We start from the raw sequence: 18,027 nt of genomic DNA on the forward strand, positions 1-18,027 counted from the left end.
TGTCAGGAGCTAAGTGCAGTTCCTCACAGGAAAGACAAGAATTGCTTAGAGAACAGGCATGGATAACTGCACAAATTTCAAGATCACCAATTTGACATGGTGATAATCTTCTTGCTTAGAAAGGCTTCATAAGCTAGTAATTTGAGACAGCATAGCAAAATTGCAGTATTTGGTTATAAATTTTCAAGTGACAGGCAAATCTATAGAGACGGTCCTGTATCCCTGATTATATTTGATGCAAATAAAAAACGAGTGGAAAATTGCGTATTCTTGCTCTAGGCTCCTCCTTCCTCCCTGCCCCCTGCTTGCGGAAGGCTGGCAGTTAGCAGCAGCTGTGCCCCATGCCGCAGGATTGACAGCAGCGATACCTGATAACTATCCATATCACCACCATCCTCATCATCTCTCTGGTAGGAGAAAATAAACACAAAAACATGCAATTTGTTTCTCATACAGCACACAAGGAACGTAATTCTTTAAGCTTAGCTAATACAGACATCACCACAGCACACATAAAATATGAGGATAAAACATTTAACTGAATCTCAAAATGGTTTAGTGGATTTCATTCACTTGTCTATAATTACTTAAGGAACTTAAGTTTAAGGAATAAAGAAAGGAGTCATTTAAAAACAGTAACTCTCCTAGGTGAGACTGCAGGCCTTACTGCACTATTATCCAAATAGTTGTTGTATAATGGGGGCTGAGATTTAGAATGGGTTTAGAGAAACAGAATGTCTGAGAAAGGACTTTAGAGACCCCCCCCTGCTTGACCTCTGGAGTTTTATCCATGAGAAAGCAGTTTTACCCTTTTATCCAACTAAAGCCTGAAGGATGAAATAATTTAATCTGAGGATCCCACGTGGAACGTCAGGGGCAGGCCCCCCGTCTCCCACCTCAGCACACCACTCTCACTGAGGGCGTCACCACAGTGAAAGCCCCAGGGAACCCGAGGCTGTCTGCACACACGCTTCTGCACACACGTTTCTGCACACACTACTGCAATGTTATCTACTACTGTACATATCAGCATCCACACCAGTCAGCTGAGAAAAATCAAAACTGTTAAATCCACAGCAACATTTTACAATAATGTAAAAGAACACCTTGGCAAAAACATCTGGCAAAACAAAATCATTATGTTGAAAATAAAAGGGTTTTAGTTGAGCCAATTTTCTTTAAATGTAAGAACAAAGAGATTCCTGTTTGTAGAGAACATTCCTCCATACGGAGGCAGGTTCTACTCAAATGAATGCTATGTCACGTAACAACCTTCTTGCATTTCTCCGTGGTTATTGAAAGGTTAATAGTCAAACAGGAAGTAGAGTGGCCAAGTCATAAAACAGACAGAGTGGTTTTTTAAAAAGTGATTTAAAAATATAATTACACTATTCTCCTATCTAAATATATGTCAAAATATACTGTTATTTAAATGTGCTTTAAAAATACTGTCAAGAATATTCTATGTATAGACTTAAAAATAGGCTTTGCTTTAGTTTGGTAACCATAATTATTGTTTGTACAAATAATTCATTAAATGTGAGCCTAGCACTGAAATACATTTTCTTGAATTAATCCCCCATATTAATAAGTAATCTGTCTTTATTTTTTAGACAAAGAAGATACTTTTATTGACTGAAAACTAGCCTGAGCTTTATGATGGGTAACTGTTGGGACATCAGCATATTCCGGATCTGCCTGAGCTACTGAGTCAGAATAATTCTAACATACAATGTCAGTAACAAAAAAAAAAATTTATGGACATGACCTTGAACATGGCAGCAAAAATAAATGAATAACAAATACATACATGCATACATACACACATACATAACAGCTTTATTTTTTAAAAGATTTTTAAAATTTATTTTTAGAGAGGAGAAAAGGGGACAGAAAGGGAGAGAAACATGAGTGTGTGGTTGCCTCTTGTACACCCCCAACTGGGGACCTGGTCTGCAACCCAGGCATCTGTCCTGACTGGGAATCGAACTGGTGACCCTTTGGTTCACAGGCCGGTGTTCAATCCACAGAATCACACCAGCCAGGGCTATAAACACCAGCTTTAAAAGAGCCAGTTTAAATTTGCATGACGGGTACTATGCTCTTTAAAGAACATGTAGCCCAGGGGAAAGGCTATTTGAGAGCTCAAATTTTGACAAAACCCAGTTTTAACTTAAGAGGTATGTTGTTTTGACAAGTGCAAATAAGCAAGCCCTGTGATATTTCTCAAATGGGAACATTTAGTCAGTTGATGTTCTATATTCTGTAGGTCACGGTTTGGGATACACAGATTCAAAGTTTTATTTAAGATCAGAGACTTATGAAGCCACAAAATTTTACTGCAGAAAGGGACCTCGGAGAATTATTGTCCACATCATCATTTTAGAGAAGAGAAAAAGGGCTTGACGTTTCAATTACCTAACTATGCAGGAAGGTCAAACTGATCTTAAGAACTCTGGTCTCCCCACTTCAAGTCTGAGGGGTTCTACCAGGCCCCAAGGTCACCCCAACATTCACAGCCAAGTGAGGGATTGAACTGTGATGAGAATACAGACAAGCCAATTTCATACTCCACACACCCACAAAAGTCTCATGGACAAGCCTCCCCCAAAACAGCAGGCTCTGTCTCCACACTTTCACGCACACTCTCCTGCAGGTTTTGGGAATTCTGGTGTGAACAGGGAAGGCCGTGTCTGACAAAGCTCTTCCATCCTTAAGGCCCATGAGTCCAAGACAATGTTCTTTCTAGTTTTCAGAAAAGTCTTTGCCTGAATGCCAGGAAGTTCCCCACAAACAAACAAACAAACAAACACGAAAAAACAAAACACAGAGATGGAAGGTAAATCACTTTCTAGATGGACTGGAGTTCTGCCTGGATCCCACGGAGAAATGTTGTCTCCCTCTCGTGACAGGGAGAGGGCTTCCTCTCACCTGTGACAGTGAGGGGGCCCCGACTTCACGGTCTGATTTCACCCAGGCCCTTATCCATGTTTGAGAGGAAACTGGGGACCAGGGGAAGCACATGCGTTCCTTCAGGCCGCTGGGGACAATCTCCTAATCTTAAAGTTTATTTTTAAAGAGCACTCTGGTAATATAAAGGTCAATTCCTAGAGGTTTTCATCTTTAAAAATGAGAACATAAGATTTAGTAAACGGAGAACCCATGGACAAAAATGATTAGGAGGACAACTTTTAATTTTAAAAAAGTAAAGTTTTCTAAGAGCTGATTATTTATGACAGTGTATGGGAGCAATTTTACATTAATAAAAGTGAATCAAGCAGCAGGGTCCAAATACCCAACATAATTTGGCCCAGATATAAAATAAAACCTGCCTAAAGTAAATGAGACTATAGCATTAAAATGTCTGTTTATAAACAAAAGAATTATCAATTAACACTGAGCCAATACAGTACCTTAAATCTAGAAAAAGGGCAATGGATGGACATATGAATGGGTGGACAAATAGATGGTTAAGGGGAGGAATTCTCTTATACTCCTAAACAGGTCTCCATCACAGATCACTGACCTCCTTAATGCTGCATTCACAAATCTTCATTAAATACTATTTCAAACCTGTTTGTCTTACCTGGTAGCTGTCCAGCCCTCTTTGGAGCTTGGTGGACCTGGCGGTCACACAGCCAATGGACACTGACAGGACAGCTTCGACCATAAGTGGCAGTGTCCCCGAATGCTGTACAGGTTTTACCGTGACTTGCACTCTCCGGGAATGACCCTGTAGAGGTGAGCGTGTGATGAGGGAGCACGTGGAGATGGGTGCCAGCAATGGGGATGGGGAGACGGGGGGGAAAGGATAAAGGAAGAGAAACAAATTAGGAAACGAAGAAGCAAATAATGAGAAAACTCCACAAACGGTGTGTAAGAGTGGGATAGAGTGGAATCATGAGACAAAAACAGGCGTAGCACCTGTCTGAGTTGAAAGATGCCTCCTGTGTTGACATCTTTCGCCTGATGAAGCTCCACGGCGGCATACTCCCCCAACTCGTTCAGTTCTAATATGGAGATCCACATTTCTATTCTGCGAGTCACTTCGTTCCACCTGCAAAACACATTCCAACGCACCACAGTGTCATTGCCCAGGGACAGTGTTAGGAATTGGCCACCATTCACTGAGCACTTAGTATGTGCTAGGCACTGTGCTATGGATGTTGCATAGATTTTTTTATTTCACTCTGAAAACAAGTTTTCAGTATAGGTTCTTTTCATTTATTTGAGGTATAACTTACACTCAGTGAAATGTCCAGATCTCAAGCACGGAGTCTGATGACTTTTGACATATGCATACACCTGTGTAACTCACCCTTCCGTTACCTCGGAAAGGTTGTTCATACCTCTTCATATAAACAAAATCACGTAGTAGCATGAACTCTTTTAGGACTGGCTTATTTGATTCTGCATGTTTTTAAGATTCATTCAAATGGATAACAATAATCTTTCTTTTATCTGTATTTCTGAGTAATATTCTATTACATGAATAATATTCTAATTTCTTTATTCAGCCTCAGATTGAAGGATATCTGAATCGTTTGCAGTACTAGGGTCGCTATAAACATTTGTGTACAAGTCTGATTATGAACTTATGTTTTCATTTTCTTGGATAAATATTTAAAAGTAAAATTTCTGGGTCATAGAAGAGGCAAATGATTACCTTTAAATGAAGATATTCTCCTATTTTCTGTTATAAACTTTGTAGTTTTATCTTTTACATTTAAGGTAATGTAGTTTTAGATATGGTGTGAAGTAAAGATCAGAGTTGTTTCTTTTCATACCGATGTGCAATTTTTCAGTCTTGTTTGTTAAAAAGACTTTTCCTTTCCCATTACATTTCTGTGATGCCCAGTAGCTCCTTTCATCATTCTCATCTCACACACGTGGAAACAGGCTCAGAGAATCTGCTTTCTCAACTACTGCCTGAGTGCTAGTCTTGGCCCTGTGTCTAAAGGTCACAGAAAAGTCCCAACCTGTCATGCAGTGTTCTTGTCTTGGCATGAAGAGAATCAACTTCCCAGATGGAGCTACCATTCCCAGCACACCGGTGGCCCCACACTTCAATTGCTAGTGCTCCATCTGAAATGAACTCCAGGAATTCTTCTGTTACGTTCACCACAAAGTCCTGGGGTAAGTGGGTTGAAAGAAAGAGTGACAAGAATTGTGCATAAAGACACCTGTGAAATTTTCCTTTTTACCTTTTAACTGTGTAAAGATTCACCATTGATTTTTAGAGAGAGGGGAAGGGAGGAAGAAAGAGAGAGAGAAACATCGATTGGTTGCCCAGTGGGAGACTGAATCTGCAACACTGTCATGTGCCCTGACAGAATCAAACCGGTGACGTTTTGCTTTGTGGGACGATGCCCAACTCATTGAGCCACACTGGTCAGGGTGAAAAACGAATGTTTGACTCTTCCTTTTTATGGCTTAGAACAGCAGTTCTCAACCTCTTTGGCACTAGGGACCTGTTTTGTGGAAGACGGGGTAGGGAAAGGGGTTCAGAGGAAGCAGAGCTTAGGTGAGCTTCCTCCTGGCCCTTACTGGTCTGTGGGTGGGGCTTGGGGACGCCTGGATTAGAAGACTAATAACAGGATTAAATTGTGTATGATTATGCTCGTGATTCTGATCTCTTGCTCTTAGACCCTCCCACCCCAATTTCTCATTCTAAAGTGCACACAGATGAGTGTGAGGAGATGAATATCGAATTGACTGAGTAGCATGGCAAACCGCCCGGCACCAAGCAGCAGGCAAGGAACAAAGCCCATTTGCTTCCCATGAGCATCTCAGTGGAGTCTCAGCTAAAGACGACTCTGACTCATTTTTGGCAAGAGCTGTGTCATACTGATTTAACGTTGTATTATTTAACTTATTTATTTCATTTGGAGACAGAGCAAGAATTTTAGAAGGAAAATAAACTTAATAACCAATTAGTACAACCTACATATTTTTAACATGAAACAAACCCCAAGGTCACGTAATGAATCTGGGGGCTCTGAGACCAGTATTTATTAAACCAGCTGTTAACTAGAATTCATTTAAAATTCAGATTCCATCCTGCTAATAAACAGCTTTGTAGAGCTAAAGAAACATGGGGACTACAGAAACAAAAAACAGTTAATAAAAATCTTGAGAAACGGATTGGTAAGTATAGGCAAAAATGTGGGCTATTTATTTTCAGAAAAAAAAACTTGATAGTATTTACATGAGTGAAATTTTATAGGTGGTGATATGGATTTGTTTTTAAAATGTAGAAATAGAAGAAATATGCATGGTTTGCAAAGAAAAATGCACAGAAGATAGAGCCCGTCTGTTAGACAAGAATCATTGGCAGTTCAATGTAAAAGCCAGGAACGGTAGCTAATGCTCCAAAGTAGGTCCATACAATATTCACCAAAAATCCACTTTCCCTGTTTTATATTTTCTTTCAAACATCGTTTGGTACATTAGAATGCTATGCTTATAATGCTATACTCTATTAAAAAAATGAAGATATCTACAACTTACATGTTAAGATGTCCACATATATTAAAATAACAAGATGCAATTCTGCAATACATATAATGTAATCATGTTTTTGTGAAAAAGTATTAGAAGTTATGTATGCATGGTATTAAGAGTGCGTATTTACGCCCATCTATATATATGAATGTAAGTTTATCACACACATATAAAAGCTGTGGAACACAGAAAATAGTTTATCAAAATATGTAGCAAGCTGTCATTGGTCATCACACTTCTGGGGAATACAATTTTGAATACAGGTTTTCCCAATTTATTTTAAACACTTCTGGTTTTTTTGAAATTATATTGAAGTACATTTTGAGGTTAAAAAGCCCAATGAACATACTACTTTTATAAAACATTTTAGGGGGAAAACTTCTAAAGTACAAGTACACTTTTGAATGACACCCAGGTCTGTTGCCTCCCATGTAATTCATTTCACAATGGCACCTGTACCTTACAGTGAGAGAAGGTCACACTATACTGGGCGTCCTTGGACTGTGGGGAAGGCACCTCTGGGTCCACTACAGGGGCAGCCACTGTAGGCTCACACTGGTCCCAGAATGTGTACTGACAGAAGACGAAGTTCGAAAGGTTTAAGGGCAGCCCAGTTGCCTCTTTAACTTTCACCTGAAAAGACAGATTTTAAAAATGCAACTATAAATTCCATAAAGAAAACATTACACTATGCAGTCTTAACTACTTCAAATTTAAGACTAAGCAATGAAATAAACCAATCAGTCATCCATCTGACATGTGAAAATATTTGGCACCATTTCATTGGGGGGTTCTATCTGTAATGAGATCTGTGACACAGTTCTATAACTACAGCACAGGAACTTGGCAACAAAAACACACATCCCTCCAAAATTTTCCTACTGAGTTTCTGATACAGATGCAACCTTTACTAGACAAGTATGATTCACCAAGCAACATACACTCCTTGCACGCCAAACACACAGGCTTTTGAAATATCACACACCTGTCGTCAAAAAGTGCGCTATACTTCTGGAAAAAGTACTGTTCACCATTGTATTTACTGCCAGAAAGTTTAACTTTTATTATGCTCTACAGAAAACTCTTAAGATTTTTTAATAAAATTGTTTTGAATGAAAAAGTCATTTCTCTGGGCCTCCCCATTCCTGTCTGCTCACCCTGCACGTCAGCTTTTTGACTCGGTGAATGACTTCCCCACTGCTGTCCACGACTTCAAGACTGCCGCTTTCACTGGAGTTCTCCGAGGAGTCGTCCTCCACCACGCGCTCCGGGACAGCTCCTGTAACGCGCATCACCTCCACGTGGAGACGCCCTGCGACCTGGGACAAGAAGCCAGAGGGTCCTGGGGTTAAAGGGCACCCCTCAGACAACACAGACCCGAGGCAGAAAGCACTGTAACAGCGTCACGGGTGAGCAGCTTCAGGGTGGTGGCTCACCCTCTCCACTGGGGAGAAACTCGACACTCCCAGAGCTGGTCCTCTCCACCACTTGTCTCTCTAATCATCCTGCCTGACTCTGACCCAAATTTACCTCCCAGTAACTTGCCTTTTCTTCATTCTTATCCTTTTTTTTACAGGATGGCCCATGAACAGCTTAGGGCTACTATCATATTCTTCTATCTGGAATCACCTCTTTTCTGTGTGTATATGTATTCACTCACTCACTCATTTGACCAAACACCTGGCCTCCTCAGGCAAGGTGCTTTCACCAGGAGACAAAGACATGGGCAGCATCTGCTGTCAGCACACTCGCAGCCCGGTGGGGAAAGACAGAGAGGTACACCCCAGTAACAGTGTAGGCCAGCTGCTATGACAGAGATCATGTACCCGTCGTTAGGGAATAAATGTATCCACTCAACGAATATTTGCCAAGAACGGACACTGTGCCAGGAACTGTGCTGAGTGCTGTATTGACAACAGTAAACGAAACAGACATGGTCACTGGGCTCACGAAGCTTCTATTCTCTTGGGAACAGAGAGTGGCATGTCGTTCACACTGGGGCAGGGAGCAGGTGAAGAAGAGCTCCCTGAGGTGGTGAGACCTGCTCCAGGAGAAACAGCATATACAGAACTAGGAAGGTATAAGGACACAGTTCCTTTAAAACTGTTTTTCCAAAATCAAAGGCTTAAAACTTCCTCACTTTCCTGGTGTTCTCAGAATAGATGCTAGTTTAGCAGTATCTCTCTTAACATTGTAGCAAAGAATCAAAGGAAAACTGCTGAAATGTGCATTCCCAGAGTGTTGTAATTGGCCGAGTGATCTCTCACAAAACAGGTTAAGGTTGTAATAACTGCAGTGTGCATATGACATGCATTCTGGCAGTGCCGCTGTCATCTTAAATAGTGAGCCTGTTTTCAAAGGCAGCTCAGACCCAGCTTCCAGGCAGCCATCTGCACTGGCGCCAAGGACCTGAGAGATACTGGTCGATGGTATTTGACAAGGCAGAAACTATGAGGAAGTGGTAAAGTGGGGGCTGGGGAAGGGAATAAGCGAGATCACAACACAGAAGACAGTGGTTCTTCAGCTTTTCTNGCATATGACGTGCATTCTGGCAGTGCCACTGTCATCTTAAATAGTGAGCCTGTTTTCAAAGGCAGCTCAGACCCAGCTTCCAGGCAGCCATCTGCACTGGCGCCAAGGACCTGAGAGATACTGGTCGATGGTATTTGACAAGGCAGAAACTATGAGGAAGTGGTAAAGTGGGGGCTGGGGAAGGGAATAAGCGAGATCACAACACAGAAGACAGTGGTTCTTCAGCTTTTCTCAGTGCTTCTTGAGACGCGAATACATTTTTAATTTCAGGGGGATTCACGGAACTCTAAAGCCCTCTATGGACCCTAGCTTAACCCTGACTCAGCCACTGGATCCCTTTGCCCCAGGAGTTGTGCCCATTTTTAATGTGGGAAAAAACAACTCTAGCCCAGTGGTCTTCTACAGCAGGAAGTTCCCTGGGCTGCGGGGGAGGGGTTATGACACCTGCAGGCAGACTATGCACTCACACCCCACAACCAGGGCTCTAGGGTTTGCTTTGGGCAGAATGACCCCTTATTCTAAGCCTGCTCTAAAAATCACAAAAAATAACCTTGCATGTTATTTAGGGACAAACTACAAAATAAAAGTGTTATTGAATTTAAATTACAATATCAGTTGATGAATTGTATAAAATTAAAAAGTTTGATTTTGAAGACTTTCTGAAATGTCTTAGGCCTCTACAAGGCCAGTATATCTAAATAACCTAAATACAAGAGTTTAAAAATAAGGTGCTCACAATAGGGTAATAAAGCTTATTTTCTTTGAATACTTTGGGTTTCAAAATAATCCTCTCAAGTTGTGTCTTGTAAAGACCACTGAGAGGCCAGGAGGGAACTAGAGTGTATACAAAGGTAAGAGATGAAAGGAAATGAATATGGGGCCCAGAACGGAATCTAGTTTCCAAAGATTTTTAACTTGATTAAAATAAAGAAAAAATTTGTGAGCCACAAATATAAAATATGTTATAATAATCTTTTAAAACTGTGACTTAAGTTTGATAGTTTCTATTGATACTAGTAGAGAAAAAAGAATGAGGACTGTGATTCCTTTGCCTAGTTTCTCTCTATCAACCTCAGGAACTTAAATTGAAAACAATCCCCAAAACTTGAACCACCATCATCTTCTCTGACGTCGGTGTGTCCTTACCTCCCCCTGCTGGCTGATGATAGGGACTGCATACTGAAGTTTCACATCACAGAAGAGACACTCCAAGAACACATTAGCCACACCAATGAGGTTGTGATTCTCTTGCGCTTCGTAGAAAGGATCACCTCGTTTCCCATAGAGTCTCTTGGCCTGAGAGGAGGAGAGGTCAGTGGATAGGACAGAGGAAATAAAACAGCGATTGAATAATATGATTTAAAACTAGTGTTAACAATTTTTAAAAAGCATTTATTCGACAAATTAAAAAAGTAAACTTAGAATCACAGCACATCAATGGAACAAAGCAGCACACAGAAGGGCTTGTTAGTTGGAGACTAAGTCCGAGTAGAGGACCCTTCTTTAGTTACTGTCTTGTCTTCCCTGTCACACCCCACCTGCAGCCTATTTTATTTTATTCCCTGTGCGTTGCCTCATTTCCTTCACTGAATCTTCTAATCTCTAAAAATGAAGTGTTCTCTCTCATGTTGTTCATAGGAATCCACCCAGCTAAGAGCACAGCTAGGGGAGTGAGCACATGCTAATGAATACAAAATCCACGCTGACTCCATCCAGCCGACTTTTCACATCACTGACACGACCGCACAAATTTCGTTCCACTTCCCTTCCCTCGAAGGGCAGTAAAAATGTGACCAGACAAGGATACACTGTGTTATCCTCATTTGGTTCCTCTTTGGGCAGAGATCACATGTTACGTTACTGGTATAACTCAGCACTCCTTTCAGGATCACTTCTGCTTTACTTTTTTAATCTAAATGTTCAAAACACTACTACAAATATTCACTACACTACCAATCACTACAATGATTAAGTCATTAAGTCATTAAGTCTCTCTGCTTTTAAAATGACCAAATCTCCTTTACATTTTATCTCTCTTACCTCTGGGACGTTTTCCTTCCATTCTTGGTAAAGTTCTCTCATATCAATTAATTTATTCTCCAGCTTCTCAATGGTCCAGACTTGGGTGCCCTTCCCTTTCCGCTTCACTTGAATGGCTGGCTCGCTCACTATTGCTCCTCTCTGCAGAACAAAGAAAAAACAAAAGGGAGACAAACCTTGTTATAACTTTTTGAATTGTTAAAGCATTACATTATTACTGTAAAGTAGGTTATAGCAACAGTATATACAAAAGAAAATGAAATTCTACCACCTTCAGAATATTTTGGTTTATTTTCCACCTTTTATGTATACTCAGGCACATACTTAATTTTTATCACAAGTAGAACCCTGAGCAAAAATATAAATTTTGCATCCCGATTCTCTACAGTTTCATATTACGATCACGTCCTTGTGTTCACTGTTCTTCATAAACATGATTTTTATAGGTAACGCAGCAATCCTTATGTGGATGGACTATTCATTTGACTAATGAATTTACTGTTCAATATCATGGTTTTCTTGATTTTTTTTCAAACTTTATAAAGGAAATTTTATGTCCTTATACAAAAAAGCACACGAAACGTTAAGTTTACTTCTGTGACTATGGACTTAGAGTACATTTCTCCAAGGTCAAATGACTAAAACAAACCCAACAAGACTGATAGAGATACTCCCTCACCGATCTTGGGATAAATGAAGAAAAACTACTATTCTACAAAGTTTCTCCTTAAAGAAAACATCCTTCAAGACAGAATGATGGGAAACACCCAGATGGTTGCAGAATGTTCTCCTGTGCACATAAAGGCAGTTATCCTACCAGTCTTCCCGTCTTCCTTCCTTGTAGAATTCATTCTCAGGATGATACTACAACGAAACATACACCTACCCCCCATTTCAGAAGGGGGCATTTATATGAAAGAGAAGAGCTGGTGGGATTACTTACACATGCCTAGATTTAATGAAAACATCTAAATGCTTTAAGCCACTCGAATTCTCATATTCTGACCATAACATATCTAAGGGCATACATTGATGAGAAGGTCTATAGAGGAAGTTTTGAGAAGAATGAATACTTCAGGCTCACGTCTCACTTCAGGATCTCCTCGGGATCTTACCTTGGAAGTCAGGTTTACGCCACCTTACAGTCGTCACTAGTGCACACCCTGCCTCATTCTCACCTTTCTATTAGCACTGAGGTTCGCAGCTGGGATCTGCAGAGTCACCTGGTAGTCAGTGAGCTTGCTCATTTCCTCGGCTAAGAAGTTTGCCTCCCTCACCAAGGTATTGGCTTTAACGAGCTGTTCGCGCAGCTTTGCCAGGCTCTGGCGGAAGAGTTCATCCCTGTGGTATAGCAGAAGAGGAAATAAGAAAATCAAAAAGAAAAGCAAACTAACTGCAATCCAGTTTCTAAGGGAGTCATATTATTAGAAAGTGTTAGAAACGCCTTTCAGACAGTATTTTTCTATTGATTTTTGCCACCAAAGCCCCTCTCAGGCCTCCTTCCCATCAGGGTCACATGGGCTAGATTTATCTAGCTGGGTTTATTTATCTAGCTGGATTTATTTATCTAGCTAGATTTATTTATCTGCTGGTAACCACTGGTGAGGAGCAGATGTGTGAACTGATGTAAGTAAAATCCATTGTAAAAAATTATATAACATTCCAAGACTACTAGATTTTGATATGGTGATGCAAAAATAAAACCAAACCAAACCCAATAAAGGATGCTTTAGGGAAAAGACACGATTATGACTTCTGTGTGCTTTAGGGTCGGGGAAGGGAGGTGGGCGGTGAAAAACGCCTGCAGTCATAAAGAAGCAAGTGCTTCACACGGTTTCTTCAGCTGGTAAAAGGCAAGAATGGGCACTTTCGTGGCAGCAGGAATTCTTTTTTCAATGCTCTACACAGCAGCAATTCTGATAAAAGCTTCTTTGACAACCTGACCGGGTCAAAACCTGAATATGTGTTCTCCCAGGCCCAGATTTTTTTGCTCCAGTAGCACTTACAGTTACAATTTTTCACTTATCTGTACAGTGATTCGACTAAAGTCTGCCTCCCCTAAGAGGCTGTAAGCAACCCTAGGGTAGGGACCCTGTCTTTTCTGCTTGCCATTACGCTTAATTCCTGGCCAGGTACATTGCCCATGTAAGGTATTAAAAAATACCACTGAATGAAAGAAAGAGTACATCTGGATTCCACTTTTGAATCTGGGCTCAAAGGCAACCCAGTGTAGCAGACTGCGCTATTCCTTATATAGGTCTTCTTTTCTACCATTTACACACCTCCTGCCCTCACTTCATAGGGAAATGATAAGCCTGGAACATCCAAATCCATACTCTTTCCTTCTCACCCTAGAAATGACAACAGGAGGCCCACTGCAAAGATGTTAATATAAAATGACCTAAATTATATCACACATTGATAGTGCCGTGCTGCCTTTTCTAAATTATATTACTTTCCCCCCCAGTTACTTAGGTTTGACTACTTTCAGCCAGCCCAGTCTTTTCTTTTTTCCACAATATGCAGAAAAATGCCTTGTCGATCCTTCCTTTGAAACCTCTCCTAAATTTCTCTCCTGTTTTGTTCATTACCCCAGTTCATGTTCCTCAAACTTGCCCCAAATTCCTACAGCACCCAGGCTCTTCCTCCTCCACTACAAGACTGTTCCTATAAAGCCCGCCTTTCCTGGGTAGCTCCTCAGCTCAAAGTCTTCTCCTCCCCCACAGGATAAATCCTAAACGGGCAAGTCTCTAGGCCTCCTATGTACCCTGAAAGTTTTGGACTTCCTTCTCCCTATTCCTCTGCAAATCACTTTCTAGACTCAACTAATCTTCTCACATAATCTCCCAAATACACCTTACTCTTCTCCATCGCTTCACATTGGTTTATGACAACCCATCTATCCACAATGCCATCCCACCTTCTGACTATCCTAAACTGCACCCTTCAGACTCAGCGTGATGGGAGTCCTCCCACTGAACAACCATTGCACTTACTGTGCCCTCTGCCCAACTGGCCATCACATTCTTATCACTCAACAATTTCATACAGTCCACACTTACTAAGCGCTCACCATGTGACAGCATCGTTCTAGGCACTGGAAATATTTCAATGAATGAACCTTATTTTTCAGTTGAAGGAGATAAACAACAAATAAATAATTATATAATTGTGTCACTTCCTATTGTTTAATGAAACCGTTGTTTAAATCCCCTATTATGGTTGGACTTTCACACATTTGCACTTCACTCTAAATTATAAGGGTAAAGAAAGAATGAACTGCATCTTTAACTTTCTTTGTAATTCTCACCGGCTCTTAAATATACTTGATTCTAAAACCCTCAACATTTACTTTGATGTGAATCCTTCAATATTTTGCAAGCCATCACCATCTTCTTAGATAAAAGTTGTCCCAACTTCTTAATGACCATTTTTAATGGCATCTTAATTTTAGCCAGCAAAACCTGGTGAAATCAATGTTGTAACCATTTTTTAAAATGTTATCCTTTCTACTCTGTTTCTTTTTAAGAATTTCAGCCTCAAGAAGAATTAGTGTGGTATTATGGGAAGTAGCAATTTTTTTTGACATTTAACTAAAAAATGAAATGCTACATGATGTAATTAAAGCAACCTACCATTTCTACTGCACTTTGTTTTTGTCTTTTGCAACCTTATGTATATGGGAAAGTAAATAGGAAAGATAAATAGTAAGGATATCAGTGGGAACAATTACACCAATGACTTTCAGCTAGCTATTGCATAATAAAGCCAACAGCTCATAGTAAATATGGAAAAGGCAGCCTTCAGAAAAAGCATCATCTGATAACTTTTGTCTGTTTTACCCAGGCACAATACAATATAAAAAAATAATACAAGCATGATAAGTATTCATATTTAGTATCCAGACATGTGAGCAGAGAGCTCCTTGGGAAAGTGTAATTGACTCTTCTCCCTTGATCTGGAACAATCAAGTGCATTACTCTGGTGACCCTTCCAATGCAGGGTAGGGTCCCCTTTTCTCCTCTCAGAGGTCATCTTCCCTGGATGTGGCTCAAGTTAAGCGCCTCATTGCTGGAGAGAGATGCAGTGTACACGCCAGAGTGAGAGGAGGTCCCCTGAAGTCAGACTGCCCTGGCTCTGATCCCACTGGCCCAACCTACTAGCTCCACACAGCTGGGCGCGTCATTAAACCTCTCAGCCTCAGTTTCCTCATGTGTGAAATAGGGGGTGAAAATGACAAAATATGGTAGCAAATGGAAAACTTGGGTGAATATATGTAAAGCACTTAGTCACTCGTGCATGATAAATGCTCTATAAATGTCAGATGTTGCTTTTATTACTAATAATTATTAATACAACACAGGAGTTACTAATGGGTCTCTGGACAGACCTGGCTTTTTCAAATTCTGGCTTTTCATTGCCTAGATGGGTAAATGAGTCAGAGCATTTACACTGACTTCCCATCTACAAGACAGAGGTAATAGAGCTGTTGGGAGCATTAAATAAGATTAGCACCATGCCTAGGTATGGTAAGAACACAGCAGAAGTTAGGAATAATTTATCGTTCTTATCAGGGTTATCACTACCATTTCTTCTACCACTACCTCAGTTCTCATGTGTTTTAAAGTCATAATTTTAAAAAATTTGTATATATGAGATTTCTTAATACTGACATATTTAAATAGAATCTAAAATAAGAAATAAAAAAATAAGGAGAAAGTCTTATTCAGACTATCTCCATTTTAATATCTTAACAGTCTAAGCCTTCAAACTTGGTACCATTTTTACTGAAGGGTTGGGAGGCAGGGCATGTCTTTAACAACTAACTATAAGCATACCGAGGCTGGACAACATCCTTGAAAAGAAAAGCCAGTTGTGAACAATCCAGAAATGGGATTAAGATTTCCTCCTGTGCCAGGTTTATCCCCCTTTGACGTGTCTCAAAACGCTCCCCCTGAGCCCCACAGCCCCAGAGCCTGGCCTCTGGGCCCGGCGGGTCGGTCCTCACCTCTCCTCTGCCCACTGCGTCACCTGCTGCTGCGCGGTCTGGCTGCCGCAGGCCAGGCGGTCTGGGCCGCTGCTCCGGGGCTGCCTCTCGGGGGACAGTTGCCGGCGGAGCTGCTCCAGCTCTCGCTCATACATAAGCCGCTGTTCCTCGAGGGCGCTCCGCTTTTCTTCCAGGTACTGCTTCTCCAGGACCTGAACCACATTTTGAACTGGGTCTGGTGAGTCAAGAGACAAGGCAAGGTGTGTTCAGTGGTGGCTAAGACGGCAGTCAGCCCGTGCTGCTTCCGCAAGAGCCACCTCCCCCCCCCCCACCAAAACGGCCTTTCGATGTCCTTTCTAGCACAGGCCCTGTGGGAAATCCTTTCAGCTTTTTCCCCCACTAACATTTTACGTAAATTCCATATATGTAAATATGTTGTTTTCTTTAATTTGATGGGCTTATCCTAATGATAAATCTACTATAAGCAGAGTGTAAAAGAGGGGATGAGATCCGATGCACTGGGAAGAAAAACGTCATGAAATCTAGGATAATGTCAAACAAAGATGCAGCCATACAAGATTTGATTTTTATGGTGGTGAATTTCTATGCCCATTTAGCATTCAGTTTGGTATACGACAAACGGCTTATATTTCTGATTTTAACCACAAATCGTACTACTCCTGAATTTCTGTAATGTGAGAGGAACAAATCTTACAGATCGTTGTGTCTATTTGAAAAAATATTGAGTACAGCATCTGGCAATTTTTCAGGTGCTGAAAACTAAGAGGATACGTCACTCACAAAAATAAATGTCTCTTTTTGTGATTCTTGCTGTTGCAGATCTAGAGATCACCAATACGTACATGGGTGAACAGGCATAAAAATACCTATAGGTCATGCTCAGAAGGGCTGTACCATGACTAGAGGGGGCTGGGATGCAGGTGAGACTTAATCCTGAAGAGTTAACTGGCTGAGGGAGAACATTCACTTGGTGAGGACTAATGGACTCAAAGCCATGGAGAAAGACCGAGGTGCTGGCCTCGTGTACACAGAAGAATGTTACTGACAGTACATGAGCAGACTGTAGGGAAACGGTATGTTAGACTACCTGGAAAGTCACTACCACATCAGCATTTCCTGTAGGAACAGGTGACCTATACCTGTTCATATTCTCAAACTATCCTGGGACTTAATTTCCTCCTTGTATATGGACACACTTCCCAGCTCCTCAGAGCTATCTATGTTCTGTTTCCACATACTGACTGTCAGTTTGATTTCCAGGACTGATTTGTTTTGTTTCCACATACAAACTCTGTTTGATTTCTCAGTTTGATAGTGGGAAATTAAGATTTTGTCTAACACCCTATGACAGCTACTGACAGACTTTTCCAAGAAGGCCCTTATTAATTTGTGAAATAAGTGTGTAAGTTGCACCAATCTCTATATGAGTAGTAAGAGAAAAAGAGAGCATATCAACTAAAAAAAAAGTAGGTTAAATCATACAAAACAAAAAGTAGAAAGCAATGAAAATATCATGATGTGCACAGCATCAGTGAGCTTTTTAAATAAAAACCACCACCACAATGACAATAATAATTTTATTAGCTACTGGCTGTATCTCACATAGAGGAGCTATACATACATACCCACTGCATGCATCATCAAAACTAAGAGGGTGCATCACTCCCACTGTAGGGATGAGGAAACGGGGCTCGGAAAGGGCAAGTCGCTGACCTAGGATCACATCTGACCTCAGATCAGTGCTAACTGGCTAGGGTAGACATAAACTCAGTAGTAAATTAATGTAGTATTCTAACTTCCAATGTTTTGCTCAGAATTAGTACTCTGTCAAAGAATACAGGATGTGGCAAAAGTAGGTTTACAGTTGTTCATCTGTAAAATAATAATTCATAAATAATAATACAAGAGAAAACTCTTGTGTTTCTCATACTCATAAGGGTAAA

General features: G+C 40.8%; 1 protein-coding gene across 8 annotated transcripts in view; it reads right to left on the reverse strand.

The window, feature by feature from the left end:
* The window catches only part of KIF13A (kinesin family member 13A), a 210,188-nt gene that overhangs the window by 26,264 nt on the left and 165,897 nt on the right, over positions 1 to 18,027 (reverse strand). For 5 of the 8 annotated variants that reach the window (XM_037037901.1, XM_037037898.1, XM_037037897.1 and 2 more), the window contains 10 exons: positions 16,085 to 16,298; positions 12,255 to 12,417; positions 11,077 to 11,217; positions 10,183 to 10,332; positions 7,662 to 7,823; positions 6,964 to 7,137; positions 4,980 to 5,131; positions 3,925 to 4,057; positions 3,587 to 3,733; positions 369 to 407 (listed from right to left, as the gene is read on the reverse strand). In XM_037037901.1, coding sequence (XP_036893796.1) covers positions 369 to 407; positions 3,587 to 3,733; positions 3,925 to 4,057; positions 4,980 to 5,131; positions 6,964 to 7,137; positions 7,662 to 7,823; positions 10,183 to 10,332; positions 11,077 to 11,217; positions 12,255 to 12,417; positions 16,085 to 16,298 — 1,475 coding nt within the window. The remainder of the gene's footprint in view (positions 1 to 368; positions 408 to 3,586; positions 3,734 to 3,924; positions 4,058 to 4,979; positions 5,132 to 6,963; positions 7,138 to 7,661; positions 7,824 to 10,182; positions 10,333 to 11,076; positions 11,218 to 12,254; positions 12,418 to 16,084; positions 16,299 to 18,027) is intronic. The other 3 variants (XM_037037902.1, XM_037037899.1, XM_037037895.1) reach the window with 1 other exon arrangement.

This window comes from Sturnira hondurensis, unplaced genomic scaffold (genome assembly GCF_014824575.4).
Source record: "Sturnira hondurensis isolate 20B ecotype Veracruz unplaced genomic scaffold, ASM1482457v3 Scaffold0023817, whole genome shotgun sequence".
NCBI classification, from domain to species: domain Eukaryota; kingdom Metazoa; phylum Chordata; class Mammalia; order Chiroptera; family Phyllostomidae; genus Sturnira; species Sturnira hondurensis.